The 21125-nt window shown below is 48.9% G+C and overlaps 1 protein-coding gene across 1 annotated transcript in view; it reads right to left on the reverse strand.

Moving 5' to 3' along the window:
* Window positions 1–21125, reverse strand: part of SORCS3 (sortilin related VPS10 domain containing receptor 3) — a 578941-nt gene that overhangs the window by 312937 nt on the left and 244879 nt on the right. The window contains exon 3 of the mRNA XM_078077136.1: window positions 16530–16629. Within this exon, the coding sequence (XP_077933262.1) occupies window positions 16530–16629 (100 nt within the window). The remainder of the gene's footprint in view (window positions 1–16529; window positions 16630–21125) is intronic.

Raw genomic sequence — 21125 nt, forward strand, 5'->3', positions numbered from 1 at the left:
TGTACATGCTACTTCCTCTGCCCAGAAAGCCCTTGCACCCACCCCACCATCAGTCCTCAGGAGAGCCCTACTACTGTGCTCACTCAGCTTAAATACTAGCTTCACTCAGAGCCTTCCCGACCCTGTTGGGCAGAAGCAGCGTCTCCTTCCTCTGTGCCCCACAGCCCTTCTCACCCTCCTGGGCATGCCTCCGTGAAAGCAAAGGCCCAGGGCATAAGACATACTCCCAAAGAGTCCACGGATAAAAATGTCCTTCACTCCAACTAAACCAGCAGTTCTTGATGCTAGAAGCACACTGGAATTATCTAGAAAACCGTATCTGTAAAATCCAGGGCCTCACCCTACCCAAATCTATTCACAGTCCCTGAAGTGATGCCTGGGCGTGGGCGGCTTTACAGCTCCTCAGGAAGTCTGAAGGGCAGCCAGAGGTCAGAATCAATGGCGTAACTCCGGACCCTTTGGAAAGCAACTATGTGTATTTTCTGGAACTCAGGACAGGGAGTGGGTCAGAGTATGGAATCTAGAGTCAATCAAACCTGAGCTTAAAACTTAGGTCATCAACTTCTTAGTGGGGCAGATTTCTCAACCCCCCTCAGGCTCCGTTCCCACAGCTGCCAAATGGGGGTCATCGCGGTGCCTAACTCACAAGGGTCAAAGGGCTGTTTTAGGGATTAATCATATCATGCCTGTAAAGACAGTCCCGACCCCAGCACCCTGTGAGTATGCTATGGGCTGGTATCGGCTCTTCCTTCATAGTCCCCCTCAGTGCTCAAAGCAAACCAGCATGCACCCCAGTCATGGGGAGGACGCTCATGGAGCAGACAGCTCTGCTGCTCAGGATCCCCATCAGCTCCCTGGAACTCCAACCCAAAACGCCGTCACACGCTGCAGAGATTATTACTGGTGACAAAGAAGCAGTGTAAAGTGCCCCTTCCCAGCACCGGCTGTTTCCAGAGATAATGTGAAGTCAATTTTGACTTCTTCCGCCTCTGCTGTTGTGAAGGAAAGCGCAGCCAGACCTTCTCAATTGATTATGATTCTGAAAGGAGGAGAGGAGCACTGAGCGGGGAGACTGGAACTGGGCGTGAGCCGGCACATCCACCTATCCCTCAGGCAGGGAGGGCAGAGGGACACATCAGCAAGCCTCTTCTGGTTGTGAGTCTTGGAATACTAGAGGTAGAGATGAAAGGAGTACGCTTACCCACACATCTAGAACAACTCTGGAATTTTTTTTTAAAACTCCTCTCACTCAAAATGCTCTGTGAAAACACACTTTAAAAACTAGTCATAGCACATACGTGCCCAGGCTGTGTGTTAAGCAGCACCCAAAAAATATATGAGATAGGGTTCCCGCTCTCCGTCCAGGGACAAGACTTGAAAACTTACCCACCACCTTCACAGTGGGTGATGAAGCGCTGATGTTAAGTTCCAGAAATTATTTCCAAACCTTGCTTTCCATCAAGAATGCCTAGGAGACTTTTTTTGTTTAATACATATCCCCAAAATTCCCCAGACCTATAGAATCAGAATCTCCAGAAGGAAGTGCAGTGGGTTTCAGTATTTTTCAAGGTTCCTCAAGTTATATAATGCAGACCATCCACAGATCACCTACAGAGTTTCAAGAATGGGAGGCAAAAGTTCTATGTGGGAAAAAAAGGAAGTGAGATATTGGGGTGTCAGGGAAAACCTCACAGAGGAAGGAAGGTACAAGCTGAACTTTATAAGAGGAGTAAGATTTTGGTAGGTGGAGTAGACACGCATCACTGAGAGCCAGGACATAAAGATGGGAAGGATGGTGAGCAGGAAGGGTGCTAATGTCTATATGACATTATGACCCACGCCTCTCCTTCTCTCCTCCTAACAAATTCTGTTGCGGTGCCTCCTGCGTGTGGGCATGTGCTCGGAGGCGGCCGGCCACACGCTGGCCGCCCGGGTCTGCCCAGTCCTGGCGAGGGATGTGCTGCTGGGAGCTGGGAGGGTCTGGCAGCACGTCCCTCATTCGGAAAATGTGCTGTCTCCTATTCTTCCTCTGGACATTTTCATGTCTGGATGTGATTCTAGAACTGCAACCGTCTTCCCCCCGAGATGAGGAAAGCAGCCCGAGGACAAACACTCTAGATGGCAAAGCAGAAATAGTAAAAGGAGCTGGCCCTTGACGATGTCACGGCACTGGTGCATTAACGACCTGGAAAGTACCCTACCTTAGACGTCATCACAGGAAGCAATAAATCCCCCACACTTTAGCGGGGCAAGACAGGGCTTTCTGTGCCTCCTGGAGCCTAAGCATCCTAACTGATACAGGCAGGTATGATAATTTCCATTTTAGGGACAAGTGCCTGAGGCCTGGAGCATTTAAAACTTGTCCAAGGTCACAGAACTGACACAGTTGAGAGGGACCCAGTGGCGGTAAGGGAGAAGGAGGTGGGGAGGAAGCAGACCGTCACCACACTCATCCTCTCCAAAAGTGATAGAACTTTGCACTTACCGTCAGGCATCACCACTTTGATCTGGCCCGTCCTTACTCAGAAACTTCCAAGAGCTCCCTGGTGCCTATGGGGGAAAATCTGTACAAAGGTGTGTTACAGCAAGTGGTGCTGAGCTTAACTCTTCTCTGGGTCCCAAGTACCTGCCCTAAGACTCCAGGGGGAAACTCGGCATGCAGAAGTTCATAAGCAAGCATCTGTGAGACCAAAGAGAAATGATTGTTATAGCTGCTCCAGAGAAGAGGGAGACAGGGAGTACTCGAAACCATTTACACTTGGCTTAGGGTCCAGCTGAGGCAAGACCGCTCCTCCAGACAGCCACGCCACACGGCCATTAATGCTGAGGGAGTCTTCCAGAAAAATAACTTTTTACAACCTTGCGTCTGCGAGGCTGGTCTGCTCTGAGCTAGCGAATGTGGATGCTCCATGATTCGGGATCAAGGTGGGGCAGCTGAGACCAGGATACCAGCAGTTTATGATTCTAAGCCAGCTTTGCAGGGCTAACCTGTGTGCAAGATGCTGTTCTGACATCAACCCACTCCTCTGCGAAGGTCCAGAGCAGAGTCAGGAAAGCTTCCATGCATATCTCTGCTGTCACTGCCTCCCCCGGGATGATTGAAGATGGGAGGTTCAGGCCAAAGACCACTTTGGATAATTGCATCCTATCTCTCTGCTACTCTTCTTATGTGACTGTCCTTCTTGTCTGGCCCAGGCTGACTTCTTTAATCAGTCAAGTGCCTCCCCTGTTACCATCCCCCGACAAGCGAAAGGTACCCTATAAAAATGGGCTGCCAATAACCTCACAGTCTCAATGCAGGTCCCTGTGGCCAAGCCCACCTTGTACTCCATGGCCTGTCTTCTCCCTGCTCTCATCCCTTCTGCCTGGTCCTCCCATCTGGAGCCTTTTCTCACCCTTTGGACTTTAACAGACCTTCTCCAATTTCAACCTTTTCTCTCCTTGTCCAGTCGTGACTCAGATTCTTCTTTCATTTTGCTGCCTTTGGCTGCTCTGGGTCCACCTGAGCCTTGGGGGCCTTATCTATGACCACATGGCTCCCCACTGGTCTGAAAGATTGACCTGGCCTCTTCTAATCCCAGTGCCCTGGAAACTCCAGGTTTATTGGACAAGGACTGAGAGCGTCGCAAAGCCCCTAGTTATCAGCGTCCTCCATAACTACGTGTCTTTCCAGGTCTGCCTGCACGATGCGGTGTCTTTCTATGGAACTTCACAGGAAGAGCACTGGGCTTGGAGCCAGGAATCTGATTTCAAAAACCACAGTTCTGCCATTAAGTACCTGTGTAACCTTGGATAAGTGCCTCCCCTAACTGGGACTTGGTTTCTTCAGCAGTTTAATGAGAGGCTTGAACCAGACAACCTTTGAGTCACTGACCAGCTTCATCTCCAAACAGAGCACCCGAAGTCCGAGAGAGAGAGAGGCCAAGAGTGCCCAGCTAGGCTGAGGGCCCATTCATAAATGGGCAGACACAACATGAAGCTATCCCATAGGAGCCAGTTGTCTTGAAATTAGGGCAGTGATAAGAGTAATAATAAGCAGTATTTACAAACTGGGGACCAGGGCTCAGTCACTGGCAAAGCATTTGCAAACAGTTCTCATTTAATACTTCTATCAGCCTCTGAGCTGGGTACGAAAATTACTCTGGTTGCAACAACAAGGAAACAAAAGCTTGCAGTATTTAATAATGTGCGCAAGCCACCAGCTGCTAAGAGGTAGAGTCAGGATCTGAACAAAATGGCTCCTTGCCCAAGTGGAAGGAGACCTTCAGGAACCCAGCCAGCCCCCGCCCTGTGGGGGCTTCCAAATGGGAATGCCGGAGCTTGGTCCTGCTGCTTGCTCTTGTGAATTACTGAATGCTAAGGCACTTTCCACAGGCTATTTACTGCCCCCATCCACCCCAGCCTCTCATTTGTCTTATGTTTAAGAAAACTCAGCAGCCCTACACTCCTCTGACTTCTCCCCTCAGCAGAGAACATTCTTTAGAACCTCTTAGCACAGAACCATGGCATTGTTGAACTAGAAGGAAACACATCCCTCTGCGTATCTACACTCCTTCGTAGATAGCAAAGGGAGGTTCTAGAAGATCATGGTGCCCATCTAAGCCCAGAAAGGCCAATAAAACACTGCCTTAAGACCTTGTGTTTTAAAGTTGGATAATGTGGGTTCAAAACCTGGCTTGACCACTGTCCACCTAGGAGAACCTAGTGTTTTTGCCTCAGTGCGCTCGTCCTCTCTCTCACTCTCTCTCTCTCCATGCCCCCCCATTGCTTCTTCTCTCTCCCTCTCCCTCTTGCTCACTCATAAAACAGTCATCCTCACCCTCTCCCCATGCCCTCCCCCCAAAACAGAGAGAATAACTGTGTTACCTTATAGATTTGTGTGTGTGAGAAGAATGTTCATGTAAAACCATTAGCATGGCACACAGGAAGTGCTCAATAAACATCAGCATTTTTTGTCTTCCTAATGCCCGAGTCAGACCAAGACCCTGTCCCTGACGTCGAGCAGCAGGCTAAGCATCCCCGGGGTGTCCACGGGCACCCAGCACCGCTGCCGTAACTGCAGTCTCTGAGGGGCCAACCACCGGCTCCTCTCCCAGCTCAGTCCCAAAGGAGTGTCCCACTGAAACACAATGTCTGCCAGTGTGGGCTCCAGGCCTGCAGTGCCCGCATGCTTCCTGGGCCTGGCGCCGCACAGCAAGGAGATCCGCAGTCGTCAGGAAGGATCACCTCTACACCCAACAGGCAGCAATGCATCCGGATGTGCGTCTGCGTAGACGGCGGTGGTGTTTCGTGGGGGTACAACGCTGGAGGGGCTGTGCGGGGCTCTGAAGTCAGGCAGCCCTGGAGCCGAATCCCAGCTCCACCAGCTCCAGCTGCCTAATGGGGCTTGGGTGATAAGGGGTGGAGACTTGCTTTGCACACACTGCCCAGGGCTGGCAACCATCACTTTTAATTTAGACTTCATTAAGTGAGGTAGAAACAATCAGTACCTCGGTAAGAAGACACGGCAGGCAGGTGGCCGGAGAGAGAAAAACAGGAGGGACGCAGAGGGGGAAAGTTTTTGTTTTAGAAGTTGGAACGACCTTGCCTCATGCTAGTTGGAGGAAAACAGATGCCCTTTCACAGGATAGTGAAGTCAGCTAGATGGACACGGGGTCCTCGGGGGGTGAGAAGCATCATGGAGCAGGGGACAAAGCCAAAGAGGCTCATTTAACCGGGGGAAAGAAAGGCACACTGTTAAGCACCCGTGCACGGCATGCAGATGTTATTTAATCCTTAAAATTGAATAAAATAAAATTGGGAGCCCCATTTACCAACGAGAAAACGAAGGTACAGAGAAGTGAAATGACACGTGCGAGATCACCCAGCTGGTCAGGCTCAGGCTGTGCTGTGAAGCTCCCCCTTCTGCAGTCACACTGCTCGGCTGGGCCCTAGGGAGGAAGCAGGATTAGGTGGCAAGTTCCTAAACTGAACACATCTTCCTCTCCGTCTGGAAGGCAGGAGATACTCATGCACATTTCTCGTGGCTGCTTCCTCTCTGGCTCATTTCTTTCCTCTATTTGGTCATCCTCAGACAGCCCGAGCCATTTCTCAGAGTTAGACTCGTGCTGCGCAATGGCACGGCAGACTGTCTGCATCTCCCCCCGCCCGGGGGGGGGGGGGCCTCCACACGGAGCTGCCAGCCCAAGCGAGGCTTCCATTTGTCACTGAGGTCAGCAGCTCACTCTGCACTGCCCTCTTAGACCCCCAGCGGGCAGGGACGGGGCTTCCTTGCTGCAGACCTGCCCCGAGCCATTTGGCAGACCCGAGGATCCCAGGACGCTCGCCCCTCATCACCCGGACATGCTAACCAACCGAGTGTGCGCTGAGTACGGACGTCTGTCATTCTGACCTTGGGCCGGGAATGGGGGCCGGGCCGGGAGCGAGCCATGCATGCCGGCAGCAATCACTCTGCTTGGTTGAGCTCACCAAGGAAGAAAAAAACAGAGTGATTTCTTTCACTGGTGGTGGTGGTAGTTGTTTTTGTTACAGATATCTCTACCTCAGGGGCAGCGAGATCCATTTGCTATATAACTGTGCGTCAGAACATTAGGAAGAACACATCACCCTACATCCCAAGCTCTTTGTTAAAATTGCTCTTGCCTGTGATGCTCAGAAAATACACCCAGAGGTCTGGGGAGGGCAGGGCAAGGATGGAGAGCTGGTGTGCGATGCTTAACACGGGCACCTCATCCACCGACCAGCTCTCGCCAGCCCTCCGGTACACACACAGACAGCTCTCACCCTGTCGGCCCCTGCTCAAACGTCTGCTGGGGCTCCCCATGCCCCCGCCCTGAGTCCTACCTCCATCCCTGAGATTTTTGGGGGGTCTACAATATTTAATCCCACTCTGTCTCTCTCTTGACTTGCAACTGCTAAACCCGATATGTCTGTTAAAACCCCCACAGCCTGCCTCCCCTAATGGATTGTCCTTGTTCTCCCTTTCTTCTCCAAATTGCAAGCTTTCTTCCAAAGGCGGCCCGTTTTTGCCTCTACTCTTCACTGGTTCTGATTATGCCACAGGATGATATCTTCCTCAAAGCTTGGTGCTTTATTAAGCCCTTCAGACCCCGAGATAGGGATATCTCCTGTTTTTTAACAGCCTTTCATATGTAAAATCCCCACCATCTCCACAGGTCATCCCGGCCTGGTGTGGGAGCCCTTTTCAGCCCATCATGTTATTTTCTTGTACCCAACCTGACTCCTACCTGCGCCAGTTCAATGCCCTCTCCTTTGGGTTGAGTCCTTAGACTTTCCATTCCTATTGCTGGCTCTGCCTTCGCCTGTACCCTGAGTTAGGTGAGCACACTAGACCAAGTGACCCCCTGCAAGGAATCCCTCCTCAGAGGCTTCGCTGAGTAACTTCGGTGGTCAGCCAGGGTCCCTGGGATAAGCCAGGCAGCAAAACAGAACCATCATCTCCTATGACCACCCGGGAACACAGGCTTTCCTTTGATCCTTAGTTCATGCCAAACCAGAGTTTGCCCAGAAGAGGAAGAGGGTTTTATTTTTCTTATTTCTTAACTCTGAAGTTTCCTTAATGCTCTTTGTTGATACCTTCTGAACACACAGATGCACAAGTACACACACACATACACATAAAACGCAAATCCAATAAAAATCAAATTTAAAAAAATAGGTTAGGCAAACACAAGCCACTAAAAAGTGCAGTTAAGTGGTTAATTTTTATTATTCCTCTTAAATGCCTGAACAATCTTACTGCAAATCATATCTTTATTAAAAAAAAAAAAATGATATACTCAATGCAAACTCCAAAGGGCACTTTGGAAAGAAGCCAGGCTATAGGTTTATATTCTTCCCATTTTCAAATAAAATGCAAAAGAAAAAACTAGTAATCATTTTAATGAGCCTTTAAATAAATTATTGGCTAGAGCACACTGCAGTAATTTATATGGGGAACCACATACATGTATTTGCTGAGAAAGGGACTTTGTGACTAAAGAGTGAATTTCCAAGAATTACTTTAGATTCTCTTTCCTTTAAGTGATTAGTTTGAGTTGAACCACACTTCACATCCACTCCATCACCAGTCACACTTGCAAAGACAGGTGGACACCTGTAAACCAGGGCCTGTCCCCTCATGCATCCACCCTCTTCTGACACCTTAGTTCTCCTTTATTTGCATTCCTCAGCCCCCAACGGAGTTTGATGCTTTCATTCTCGGGGGGGTGGGGGTGGTGGGGGTGGGGGTGGTGGTGGTTACTCTCTGGATCATAAGAGGAAATAGGTTTGGACATGGAATCCATAAAGGAAGAAGGTTTGGTCCAAGATCTGTTCTTTTTCCTTTTTTCACTCCTTCCTTTCACACATTTTCCCATAAACACTGCTCTATCCTCTTGGTAACTGTTAATTTATGAGGCAAGAAAAATGAGGTGGTTGTGAATTAACAAGAGTGGGACCATTTCTCTCCATCAGCAGAAAAATCCCTCTCCCTCAGGCTGTCAGCAAGCTTGGTTTTAAGAGACAGGGAAGAAGACTACGGGGGGGGAAAGGTGGCAGTGTGCCTCCTGGACAGGGCAGGATGTGGGGCCCTTGAAAACCCAGGGTTCTGGGGGCTGCAGCCTCTCCCCCAGGAAGCAGAGAAGTAGGCAGCCCAGCAGGGGGAGGCTTGGCAGCCCCGACGGGCAGCAGGGCACAGCCAAGGAACCGGTGCGCAGGGAGGCTGATTCCAGTCTGTGATCATAATGCCCGCTCCATCTGAGCAGATACAATCCTCTCTTCCCTTTCTGTAGCTCATTTCCTCCAAGTCAATGTTATGTTTCTCATTTTATCCTCGTTTTGCTCCCAATGGAGGGCATATGTAAATGATCTTTTATGCCCATTTTACAGATGGAATAACAGAGGCTTAGAGAATTTAAATGATTTTCCCAATCTCTGCAACTAAGAGAAAGGCCTAGACCAGAAACCCTAGTTCCTTCCCCGATATCTCTTCTCCAGGGGCACCAGCCCCTCGTTTCCTGGATAGCCATGTAGCCGTGAGCACGCTACTCAAACATCCTGTCTTCCAACATGCAAAAGGCAGTTTGGGTTTCAGGCCCTTGGTTTCTCAGGTAGGTTCATCTGAAATGGGATTCCAGCAGGAACTACCCTTTGGACTTTGAGACCAGAGAACTGAGAAGCTAAGGATGTTTGTATGACCCTACAGCTACAACACACATTCAGTGAGACAGGTGGGGAGCACATTTCCAGCTGTTCCCTACTTGCACCCACTCGCAGCCAGGGTTCGCCATCAGATCCACCAGATTAGGAGTCAGTAGACCCAGCTGCAGCCCTGGTTCTGCCGCACTTGACTCCATGACCTGGGACAAGCCCCCAAGGGGCCTCTTCTGCTGAGAGCCTGCACAGACAGCCTTGGAGGGCCCTTTTCACTCCAACATTCGTGAGTCTAAAATTAAATAGGAGCAATAGTGCATTAGGTGAGCACACTAGACCAAGTGACCATCAACAACCAAACCCGAGCGGGTCACGGACCTCTTCGCGCCAGACTTTCGCCATTTGTAAATGGAAGAATGATAGGACCGATATCCCAGGGTTGCTGGTGAAGTAGTAATGAGTCAATTCATGGGGTAATTTGGGGCACATAGTTAATGCTCAAAAAAACACTAGCTGCTCATCGTTGTCATTGTGTTATCAATGCCACCGTCATTAGTATCTCAGACACTTGTCACCGCTGGAAACAGAAATGAGTATCAGCCCAAGGAGGGACTTGTCTTACTTGCTCTTGGACACCTGGCTGATTATGCGCATTGTGTGAAGGGAGAAAGCAGGGTGCATAGCGAGGAGAGGCCCGGCGGGGGATGCAGCCAAGCTGGGGCACTGCCCGCGATCACCGTCGTGTCCTCACACCCGGGCTGCCTGCCGGAGCCCATTCATTCCAACAGCTCCTCTAGTTCCCTCTCCTGCAAGAGGAGGGCATGCATGCCTGGGACAGGGACAGGGACGCTCGTGTGAAGCTGCGCCATCTCATGCTGCTGGAAGCCAGCCCGCGGAAGTTAAACTGGCAGAGCCGGGGGGTTACAGGAAAGCATCCACCTTCTGACCAAGGAACTGTAACTTCAGAAAAGAAGCTTCTAGCCTGGATGGAAGAGCTTAGCTGGCCAACCTGTGTCCATATAGCCAAGAGCTATGGGGATCGTACCTTCCAAGGACTACCCAAATGGCTGTGCATGGAGCCCAAAGTCCACGCATCGTCACCTATTACGATGTAGCCCTCTGAGAGGCACTGTCCAAATGGTGGCCATCCAGACAACCTGAGCTGGAAGGAACCTCCAAGAAGCCAACCTTGCCATTATACAGACAGGGAAACGGAGGCCCTGAGCGGGGTCTGGCTTATTTAAGAACACACAGTTATCCAGGGGCAGAACCAGGACCAGAAAGCAGAGATCTCCCTTCTATTCCTACTCTAAAGGTCTTTTCCTTCAATGACCCCAAAGGTCCCTTTGCATAGCAGGACCTACTATGCGATTCCTTGGAGTCAAAAGGGAAGTCTTTGTGAGCCACATTTCACTTAGTTGATATCCCACACAGGCCACTAAGGCATCACTGTGGGCCCTCAGTAGGAGCACCTACTGTTATCCTTATCCTGTGGCCCCCAAAGGCCACATACAAATACCAACTTTTTGGCTGGAGAACGACTTGGTACTCAGAATATGGCGCAGGAAGCCACGTGGATGCAAGGAAGCGAAATGAATTTGGGACAGCCTGCCAGGCCCCACACTCCAAACTCCACATCCTAGCCCATCTGAAACATTTCAAAATATGAAAGTTTCATATGGAAATATGCAGAGCAAATCAGGAATTGACGACGGTGATGTCACAGCCACAACAGGCCCCCATTCGCACAGGCCCACGGTCATCTGGAGCACATTCGTAGAAGCTCCTTTCCGGAACGGCCGCCGCAGTCCCCGCCTGGCCCACATCACTCACTGGCAGTCCCTGCCCCAGCAGACCGCGCATCTCTAAATGAAGGAAACTCCCCTCCAAAAAGACTTTGCTCAGAGCTAGACACTTAACAGATTGCTTAACAGCCTGAAATTAGCTCTCCACATTCTCCTTCTTCTCATGATTGTTACTGCTTTGCTTCAGTGTAAGAGATTTTACAATCTGTGGATTGAAAGTGGACTTTCCCTGATCCTCCAACAATCGCAGGAGACATGGTCAGGGAACACAGGAGGCCAGTAGTTTAAAATGCTCTGTTTTGTTTCATTTCGGGGTGTTCCCGAGTGTCACGGAGCTCAGGGTTATGCTGCTGTATGAAGAGAATGATATGCGAATAACCCACATCCGACCACATTCACTACGCCTCTTCAACAGCCTGACAGAGGTGGCTTGCTTGTCAGAGAAATCCGACTGGTGGTTCCCACTGTATTTCTGCAGGGGAGCCTGGAAGTAATTATCCTCCTCAATGGTAAATCAATTAGGAAGGGAAGATCTAACACTGCCCTCCTCTTCCAAGAAACGGTGAATTCTCTACCACTAATGGACAGAAAACCCCAAGCAGCAGGTACTATTAGGGTGCTGACTGCACCCACCTGGTCTTTCTATCTGTGCAAGGGCGGCCAGCCTAGGGATCAGAGCACGCAGCATGGTCTGTGTGGTCACACAGAGGTGAATGGGGGATCCTGGGCTGCTCTTGCTAGCTACTTGACAAAAAGCAAGCAGCTCAGCTGTCTGAGCCTCAGTTTCCTCACCTGTCAGATGGGAATAAAAGTACCAGGCTCAGGGGATTAGGACTGAAACTTAGAATAGGGTATAGAAGTGAGTTCAGCCCAGGACTTGGGACTTGCGAGGAGCTCAATGAGAAGAAGGAATTACCCTATTCTGGTATCAGACTGTACAGCCTCCCCACACACCGCACGCACGTACGCACGCACACACACATGCACGCACGCACGCACACACGCACACACGCATGCACGCACGCACACACACACGCACAGGCACACCCACCTCTACTCTGCAGTAATTTAGCCACACTCCCTAGCAGACCTTCCTATGCTCTCTGCCATTTCCAAAGCACTCTTTCCAAATCTGCAGGTGGCAGCCACTTTTGAGCCAGAGCAATTTGGGCATAGCATGCCTGTATTTCCCTATCCACCTAAAGAATTGTTCTCAAATAGGCACACGTAGGAGCCAAACCCCTCTCTTGTTGGGGCACAAAGCCTTCAGCATGTTTGTATTGTACAAAGCACAGATCTGCTAAATGCAAGATTGACCTTGGCGCGGGCCATTCTGCATGGACCAGAGAGGGCAAGCACTGGCGGACAGTGAGTTCTAGGAACCCAGGGACGTTTGTCTCCTGTGAGCAGAAGAAGCTGTGAGAGGGAACTCAGACCCCCGCCCCCGCCCCCAGCAGAGCTCCTCCTCAGGGACACAAACCTCACACACGCCTGCTTCAAGAAGGAACACACTGCTCTTCATGTGCAAATTGCCAGGCTCAGACATCACCTGGGTAATGAACTATTTGGCCAATGGCTGGAGAAAGGCAAACAGGGAGGGATGTAAAATTCACATCAAATACAGTCAGGGCAGGTCAAGGTCTTTAAAATATTGCTGATGCCACCACGTCATAGGAGAGTCTAGAACAACTTCAACTGGAGTAGCTCCCAGCATTTCATATCAATACTCTCATTTAGGAAAGACCAGTAAACACAGCTAGTGCAAATCTCAACTTCCTTTAGGGAGTCCAGCATCACTGGATGTATCCTGACGAATCTGTCATTCATTTCCCTCACGGACGCCGGGAAAGTTGTTGCAGACTCACCATTTACAAGTAATACAGCCTTGGGGTAATCGACACAGAGCCATTTCCTTATCTCACCTGCCTTCTCATGGCTGGGAGGTTTGGAGGTTAAATAGATTAAGCTCCTAAAAGGCAGCCTAGCATAGTAGGTGTTCAATTAATGCTAAGACCTACTGGTAGAAGGATATACACATGTTAACACTTCTACTTTGAACCTAATGGTTTATTGGCTATCCGCATTTGAAGATTTTATGTTGTCAAAAAAGCATTAGAAAACCAACTACTATATAAATGCATGCACAATTTACTGTTTTGCCAGGGGCCACAGATCTCTGATGTTCTCACAGCCTACAAGGAAAGTAGTAGCCATCTGTTAAATAAATAACTCATTAAGTAAAAAGCAAGTGTTCCCGCAAGATTAACTGAAAATCTGCTGGATTTTTCACATGTCAATGAACATGGGCAGCTACAGATAATTTGGGTGCTGGAGGATCAGAAGATCTTGCCTAATGCAAGCGGAGATGAGAATCCAGAGACCACAGGTTTAAACTTTAAGACATAGTTAAGAAGGAAACAAAAAAGTTGAATTACAAGGTCATAATGACCCAGAGCACTAAGCAATAAAGAAACAAACCAGAGTATTTTCATTTATCTCTAAATGTCATTTTGCCTATGGGGCTGGATAAGGGTAGTTCTAGTAAACTGAATATTCTGGTTAAAAGAAAAGTCACCATGTAGAGTATTTGTGAATTGTCAGCATCCAGAGGCTCAGAAGACAATCAAAAACATTTACCATAAAATGAAACAGAATCTAATTTCATTTTTCCTTGGATGATTCAGAAAGCACTTCAGGATCACACAGTCTCCTTATGAATTTCTACTGCTATTAAAGAAAATAAATAAAACCATGGCAATACCTGTCATTTGTCTTTCCCCAATCTGAGTGAGGAAAAAAAACTGTCTATGCTTTTAACTTTCTGGGAAGCAGTGACTCTTAAGTAGGAGTTAACTGTGCTTTGATGGTGTTTCTCAGAGAAGACAGAATAGGCTCAACTTTTGTTAAGTGGGGATTAATTCCCATGAGGAACTGCTCCAGAGAGCCCATGGGGTGGATATTACTTCTAGGAAGGAGAAATGGAGACAGAATTTCTGCACCAGTGGTCTCTCAATCCCAGCTTCCTGTTCTTTCTGACCCTCAGCATCTGCATTAACCAACCCTTTGTTTCTGCACTTTTTGTTTAAGGCTTCATTTATTTATTTTAGAAAGAGATAGAAAGTGTGGCGGGGGGGCAGAGAGAGAGGGACAAGCAGACTCCGTACTGAGTGTGGGGCCTGATGTCGGGCTCAATCCCATGACCCTGAGATCAGGATCTGAAACGAAGAGTCAGACACTTAACCGACTGAGCCACCTGAACAACCCTCCTGCATTTCTAATCACCTCTAGGTTATACCAAGGAGAGATAAAGAGGTCAGGGGTAGAGAAAAAGAGCAAAAGACCAAAGGAGACATCATTATTTAAAAAAAAGGAGACATGATTATGAGTAGAAGCCCAACAGGAAACAGACATGACAGATGACCACCAAAATGGATGCCAACCGGTGTGACCCTTTATATCCCACTTGGGAGAAAGACAGCTGACCTACCATCTACAAGAAAATACGATTAACTTTGTTGTGGTCAAAGGTCAAAGATCAGCGCTAAAGGGTGTCTGCCACACGTCAAAAACCTGCTTCTCCCACAGTGCATACACCCCAAGACATGATTCCATCCGACCCCAAGTTACTTGCATAGGATGGAAAAAGCTTTATACTGAGAGTCATAAGACCAACTGGCAATGCTGCCACCAACCAGCTCAGTGACATGGGTGGACCCATCTGTCCTCGGTGGACCTCAGCTTCCTTCTTAATGAAGTGGGCAGGGCAGAGGAAGGATTGCGACAGACCATTGCTGATTGCATTCAGTCCAGGTTTATCATGGGTCCATCATGGACGTGGCACCTAAGATTTCCTCTGGGTCAAGAAGCAACTGCCTCAAGCTTCCAAGACAGGACTAGACTGTACATTGTAAACTACTAGGCTGTGATTGTATAGGAGGAAAAGATGCAAAGTGTGGTCTGGAGCCAAGAAATCTGGACTGAGAACCAAGAGTCCTGACCTCTCACCTCTCTGGCTCTGTGGGCTTTTTTTGGCTTCTGTTTTCTCCTCTGTAACATGAGGTTATTGGTACAGATAAAGGATTCTTAACTGAGACTCCATGGACATCCTGGATCTGTGCGTGGGATTCCAGCTGTTGACAAGCTGCTAAAAACTGTTTTCCAGTTCTGTGGGCAGGGGCATGTTTCCAGAGAAGAGATCTAGAGCTTTACTCACTTCTGCAAAAGCACTGAAGTTCAAGAACTAATAATAACTGCTATTATAGATAAAATCTATGATCCCTTCCAGCTCTGACATCCAACAAGTCACATGACAATACTGAAAACTATGGAGATGACAGCAGTTTGGAACAAAGCAAAGAGAAACTACTGCACCTGAGTAACAGGTATCCAAACACCCATCCTGATGATCATCCAGGTTCTGGCACTTGACTGGTGGGTATAGTCTCAGGTCTGGAGCCTCATAGCTAGATCACTGGGCATCCATCACCAATACTAAACCAGGAGTCACCCATTCTGCTTCCTCCCTTTGCTGGGGAGTGGGGTGGCAGAGGTGGGAATGAGAAGACAGGGGGCTGTGAGCACTCCTGCTATGGGTCTGAGTCAAAGCTGTTCTGCTTTGAGCGGCATAAATAATCATCATCCCAGCTTGGACTCCACCAGGTTGGACTCAGAGGTCAGGGACATCTGCACAGTGGGTTGAAGCTCACTCCTGCACTTATTCTCACAAAAGAAGTGGCTAGAAACCTATAGGGGAATGCAAATCAGATCACAAGAGGAAAGCTAGGGAGTGCCATTGTCAGACTCTGAGAAACACGAACATGGCCTTTTAGATTCCTGGTTTGTTTCTAGGGGCTAGGCCTGCCTAAGTTTCTAAATAGCCATGCCTTCCTGGCTGCAGATAGATGACCCCACCCCAGAGCCCACATACTATACGGTATTTATTTTCTAAAACAGTCCATCATTCTGTGGACTCCTGGGCCCCTCCTCCCAGCGGGCCTCCATGACCGCAGTCTGGCCTTCTATGATTTCCTCTACATCCTGGCTATTAAGTCAGTTGGAAAGTCAGAGAGCAGAGGGGCCAGAAGCATCCTTCCCTTGGCAGAAACAGACTCCCTCTTTACAAGGAGCTCTCGGAAAACAGACCAGCAAGAAGAACGAGGCTGTGGAAGAACTCAACTCCAGAGACAAGCAGAGCTACTCTCAAATCACGGATCTATTACTTACCACTGTCTGCCTTTGGGCTAGAAACCTACTATCTCTCTGACCTTGAGTTTCCTCACCTGTAAAATGGGGACAACAGTAACTTCTAGCCCACAGATTCCCTGTGAGGATAAATGAGATACGGCATCCCTAGCACAGAGGAACACCTTACTAGGTACATCATTTTACTGTTGTTGTCAAAATTATTATTATTATTGCTACTACTAGTGTCGAGGCAGTTGTTACAATGACAAACAGTGTCTGTGATGTTCCTGGCCTAGAAAGAAGGCCTGTCACTGTTCTTCTCGCCTGGCCCCTGGCAGCCCTGCTACCCCGCGGGGAGTGCTCAGGACCCCTGACCCTTAGTCTTACCTTCCTTTTGTTGGTGGGATTGACATAGAGGTAACTGAGGACAGTCTTCAAACCCACTTTGTCATTCAGCTTCTCGTAGGTGGTGCCATAATCCGTTGATCTGCAGGTTAGAGAGAAAGAAAGGGAGAGATTTTTTTACCAAATGGGGGATTGTGTTCAGAGAGGAGCCAAGCTCTCCTTCAACGTGCACCTTTGTTCCCAAATCACAGGAGTGATTCAGAGATAAAAGGCCCCATTAATTTCTGAAGAGCAATTAGACTAGCGCACCTACTTACTACCTAAGCTCACTCCCCTTTGCTCCCGGCCTTTCCCGGAGCCCTGCTTTTTCGCCCTTTGGGAGGCTGTCTGTCTGTGAAAGCTGTTGCTGGGGACCGCCTGCCTGGGGTTCAGCCCGGGGGCCTCGGCGTGCTGCCGTGAAGGGACCCGAGTCCCGGCCGGGAGCTGTGCGAGAGGCCAGACTGTCTCCGGAGGTCGCCGGAGTCCAGCCAACCTCACGCCGCCTCCACTGGGCCCAAGGCTGGGGACCCCCGGGGTGGAAGGAAGACCCATAGGCAGGAGCTTGGAGGGTCCGGCAGCCGCGTCAGGCCACAGCTGGGAGAGGGTGGGATGCTTTACAGAGCAGCCATGGTGTGTTAGGGCCAAAAGCTGGTGCTAGGAAGTGCCGCTAACAGTTCATCATCCCAGTTATCCTGCTGGCTACCTGCTTGTCCTCTGGGCCTAATTTCCAGGGTTCTGACCTTATACCAAAACCACAAGTCAGGACTCAGAGAGCAAAGTCAGGTGAAGCCATAGGCCCCCTCCTCTCCATCCCGCCTTTCCATGGTGGAGGAAGGAGAGCAGGTGGCTCACAGGTAGACCCCAGCCTTGCTGCCACACTTTGTGCCTCACTCCCCAACCCCACTCCACACCTACCCCCCTCCCTTTTCAAACCACCAGTATCAACCGCTCCGCACCCCATCTTTCCCCCATTGCCTTCTCTGGCTAGATCATGAAACTTCTCCCACCCAGGCTTTAGAAAGTCCAAGGTCAGCGTAGTTTCTCTGTGGTCACCCGACCTCATGGGTGTCTGCATTCTGCCTCAGATCTCAGGGTCCAGCTCTGCCTGGGTGCTCCCCTAGTAACTAAATGCCTGCCTACTCCTACCTTTTCCCAGATTCTTCACCCACCTTCTCCCCAGAATCTGCTCCCACCCTGGCCCACAGTTTAGTTTTACAAGCCTGGTCGCCAAAGCCTGTAGTGTGTGATGACCTTTAAGAGTTATCCCCACACCACCTGATCGAGCAAATTCCATGTCCCCACGCCAGCTGAGATGCCCATGCTCACCTCTGTGAAAGCTCCACTAGCCCTCTTCCCAGTCACCCTCACCCCCTCTCTGCCCTGAAACAAGCTTCCCCAGCCCACAGTGCGCCCAAAGCACACTGCACGTGCCTCATTTTGGCCCTGTGATATCGTCGTGATGAGTTTCTTTAAGTTCTGGTCCCCCTAGCACAACATCAGCTCCCGAAGGACAAGGGAGCTCAGAGAACACTACAGTGAGACCAAAGAACATGAACTTTGGGATGTAGCAAAATCTCTATTTCTTTTTTTTTTTAAGATTTTATTTATTTATTTAACAGAGAGAGAGAGCGTGAAAAAGCACAAGCAGGGGGAGGGGCAGAAGGACAGGGAGAAGCAGACTCCCCGCTGAGCAGGGAGCCCACTGAGGGACTCGAGCCCAGAACCCTGGGATCATGACCTGAGCCGAAGGCAGACACTTAACCAACTGTGCCACCCAGGGACCCCACAAAATCTCTATTTCATTGCTAGATCCGCAGCTCTCTGGTTGCATAACCAGGTGCAAATTACTTAACCTGTTAGAGCCTCAGGTTTCTTGACTGGAAAAATCAGGGAAATTTAATCTCACAAGGCATTTATTTGTAAGGATGCAAAAATATGACACATGAGAAACCTCCTGACAGGATGTAGGTACAATGAAATGTTAATATATATATATATATATAAATAAAAAGGACATTCACTTCTCCTTTCCCCAAAATGTAGAAAACCAGGCTGTACACATCATACACAATCAGCATGTTTACTGAATAAACAAACATCGGTATTTCAAATCTCTCCCTAGGCTACTGGCTCCACATGGTCAGTGTCTATGGTAACTTTTATAACCAGCCCCCCAAAATTGACTTCTTATCTTCAGTCTCCTCTCTACCTTTCAGCACAGGGAATCACTCCCAATCTTGCTTGTTGCCTTTATCTCTCCAACCCAGCTCAGTCTCCCAAGACTTAATGATTCTATCTCCTAAATAACTTGGACCCCTGGTCTTTCCATCTTCACACCAATGCTGTGGCTCATGCATCATTATTTTTTGCAATAGTCCCCCAACTGGATGCTCTTCTTCCAGCCTTCTCCCCCTCCCGCCATCCTCCACGCTGTCATCAGGCCATATTTCAACCTCTGGGTTGGCCTACACACAATGAGGTTGTAGCTTCCAAGCTTAGTCTTGTCAAATATGGCTTCAGTCTTCCCCACTAGACCCATTTCCAGCCACCTATTCCCTGCCCCTTTCTCTCCAGCCTCACCAAACTTTCCTGAATGTCCTGTGTTTTCACTGCCCTCATTTCTACAAGTATTCCTTTGTCTGAACCATCCCTGTGCTATTTCCTCTGCTTGGGACATTTCTCTTCAACCTTGACAGCACCAATATCACCCTCCCCCCAGCTTCCCCACTGGGAAATTAATCATGATTTCCTTTGCATTCCCTTATATATATTTCTATGTTAGCATTTATCCTATTGTTTCTCATACTATTTTTATTCTGGGATCTCCTCTTTGACTATAGTTCCCTAACGGCAAGAGCCATTTCTTCTAACAGCCCCAATGCCTTGTACCATGTCTGATGCAAAGCAAGTGCTGAATGTACTGGTTTGTGTATTATTCCACTTTGCTTTGTCTTCATTTGTAAGAATGAATGAATGGTCATTCATGTTCTTGGCTGGTCAAGTTCTTGACCAGCTGCTAATGTCTAGTGGCCATTCAACACATAGTCACACCTAGGAAACACACCTCATCTAGTTGGATGCTGGCACACGTGGAAAGGTCTAGCAGCATTTGGTGCCAGGGAAGGATCTGCGGTTCACTCACACTAGCATCAGGGTTAAGTGACCAATCACCCCAAGCTCCTATCCTCTCCAGGGCAGGGAAGGAGAAAGCCTAATCTCTAGAGGCAGTTGCATACTTTTATTAGTCCAAATAAGATGTTTTATAGGATGAATCACTTCTTGGTTCTGCGCTGTTGAAGACATAAAGATAGCATGGTATGGAGAAAGAACATTGAACCTGGAGTCTAGAAATCCAGACTCTGAAACATACGCAAAGTGCTACCCTGGACAAGCCAATTCCTTACACCTGTTAAAGAAAAAAATTATCCTGACATTGTTAAATTGACTTCATTTTAACAGACTTCATTCAGGACAAAGGCAATACGTATAGAGACCACTGCAATGGGGTTTTCCAATGAGAGAGACTGGGCTCAACTCTGAATACAATGAAAAGCAAGTAATTTCTAGCCAAAGAGAAGGGTGGGGTGAGCGGATGGAACATTACTAGAGGGTAGAGTAATTCCTTTATAAACTGACCTAATGGGATTCTTACCGAAGGTAGGTCAGGGTAATGAGACATCACCTAGGGGCATGGTAGGGGATGAGGAGATCAGTCAGATATTGAGGGCAGGGGATTCTGGCTAAACTGACTTAGCAGGATTCTTGGTAAAACTGTGCTTTTGAGGACACACCCAAGGGCAGAGCCTACTTGACAAAGAGCTCAGAGGGTCCCGACTAGAGTTTGGCCAAGAAGAGAGTCTGTCAAGCCCTATTCTAGCATCAACACAAGAGGCTTACCTCCCCAAATCATAAGGCCCCGTCTGGACCTTAAATATCCTTATGCCACCAACATGGAGCTAAGCTGTTTTCCAACCAGTGAATTTTCCTCACTCTATACATAGCAAACATCTTACTTTTATGAAGAGCTAAATTCTCAGGGCTCCCTGCATGACTGATGTCACAACAAACTTCCTTCTAGAATCCAAATAAGCCTTATCAAAGGTAGTCTGCTTAGCACCACACATGGTCTCTCTTTCTACGGGCTGCACTAAAGATTCACAGCAACTCTGCTCTTCCCCAAGAGTGGCTGCTTCTCCCAGAGTAGGGACTTGCCTACAAAGGCTTCTCCACATGTTAGCTTCCTCTGCTCATTCAGGCTGACTGAAAAGGTCTTGCTCACTGAAGACACCTCACGGAGCCAGAACACCTGTGGGATGAAAGGTGCCCCGGACTCTGTCCTTTCCAGCATGGATGCTGCACACCACATTGACCACAGAGCTCTGGGGGCCCCCTTTGCCTGGGGTGAGGGGCAGCTTGCAGAGAGGGTTCAGCCCCATTGCCAGAGACAGCTGCACCTGCAGAACTCATTTTTAAAAGAACCACCTTGTCACTCCAGACCCCTCCAGTGGGGTCACTTGGAGGAAACAGGCTCCTTTCTCGTATTTCAAAGCAAGCCTCTCAAATCTTGGCACTAGGCTCCCAACACCAAAATGTCCAGAA

This window comes from Halichoerus grypus, chromosome 7 (genome assembly GCF_964656455.1).
Source record: "Halichoerus grypus chromosome 7, mHalGry1.hap1.1, whole genome shotgun sequence".
Classification (NCBI taxonomy): domain Eukaryota; kingdom Metazoa; phylum Chordata; class Mammalia; order Carnivora; family Phocidae; genus Halichoerus; species Halichoerus grypus.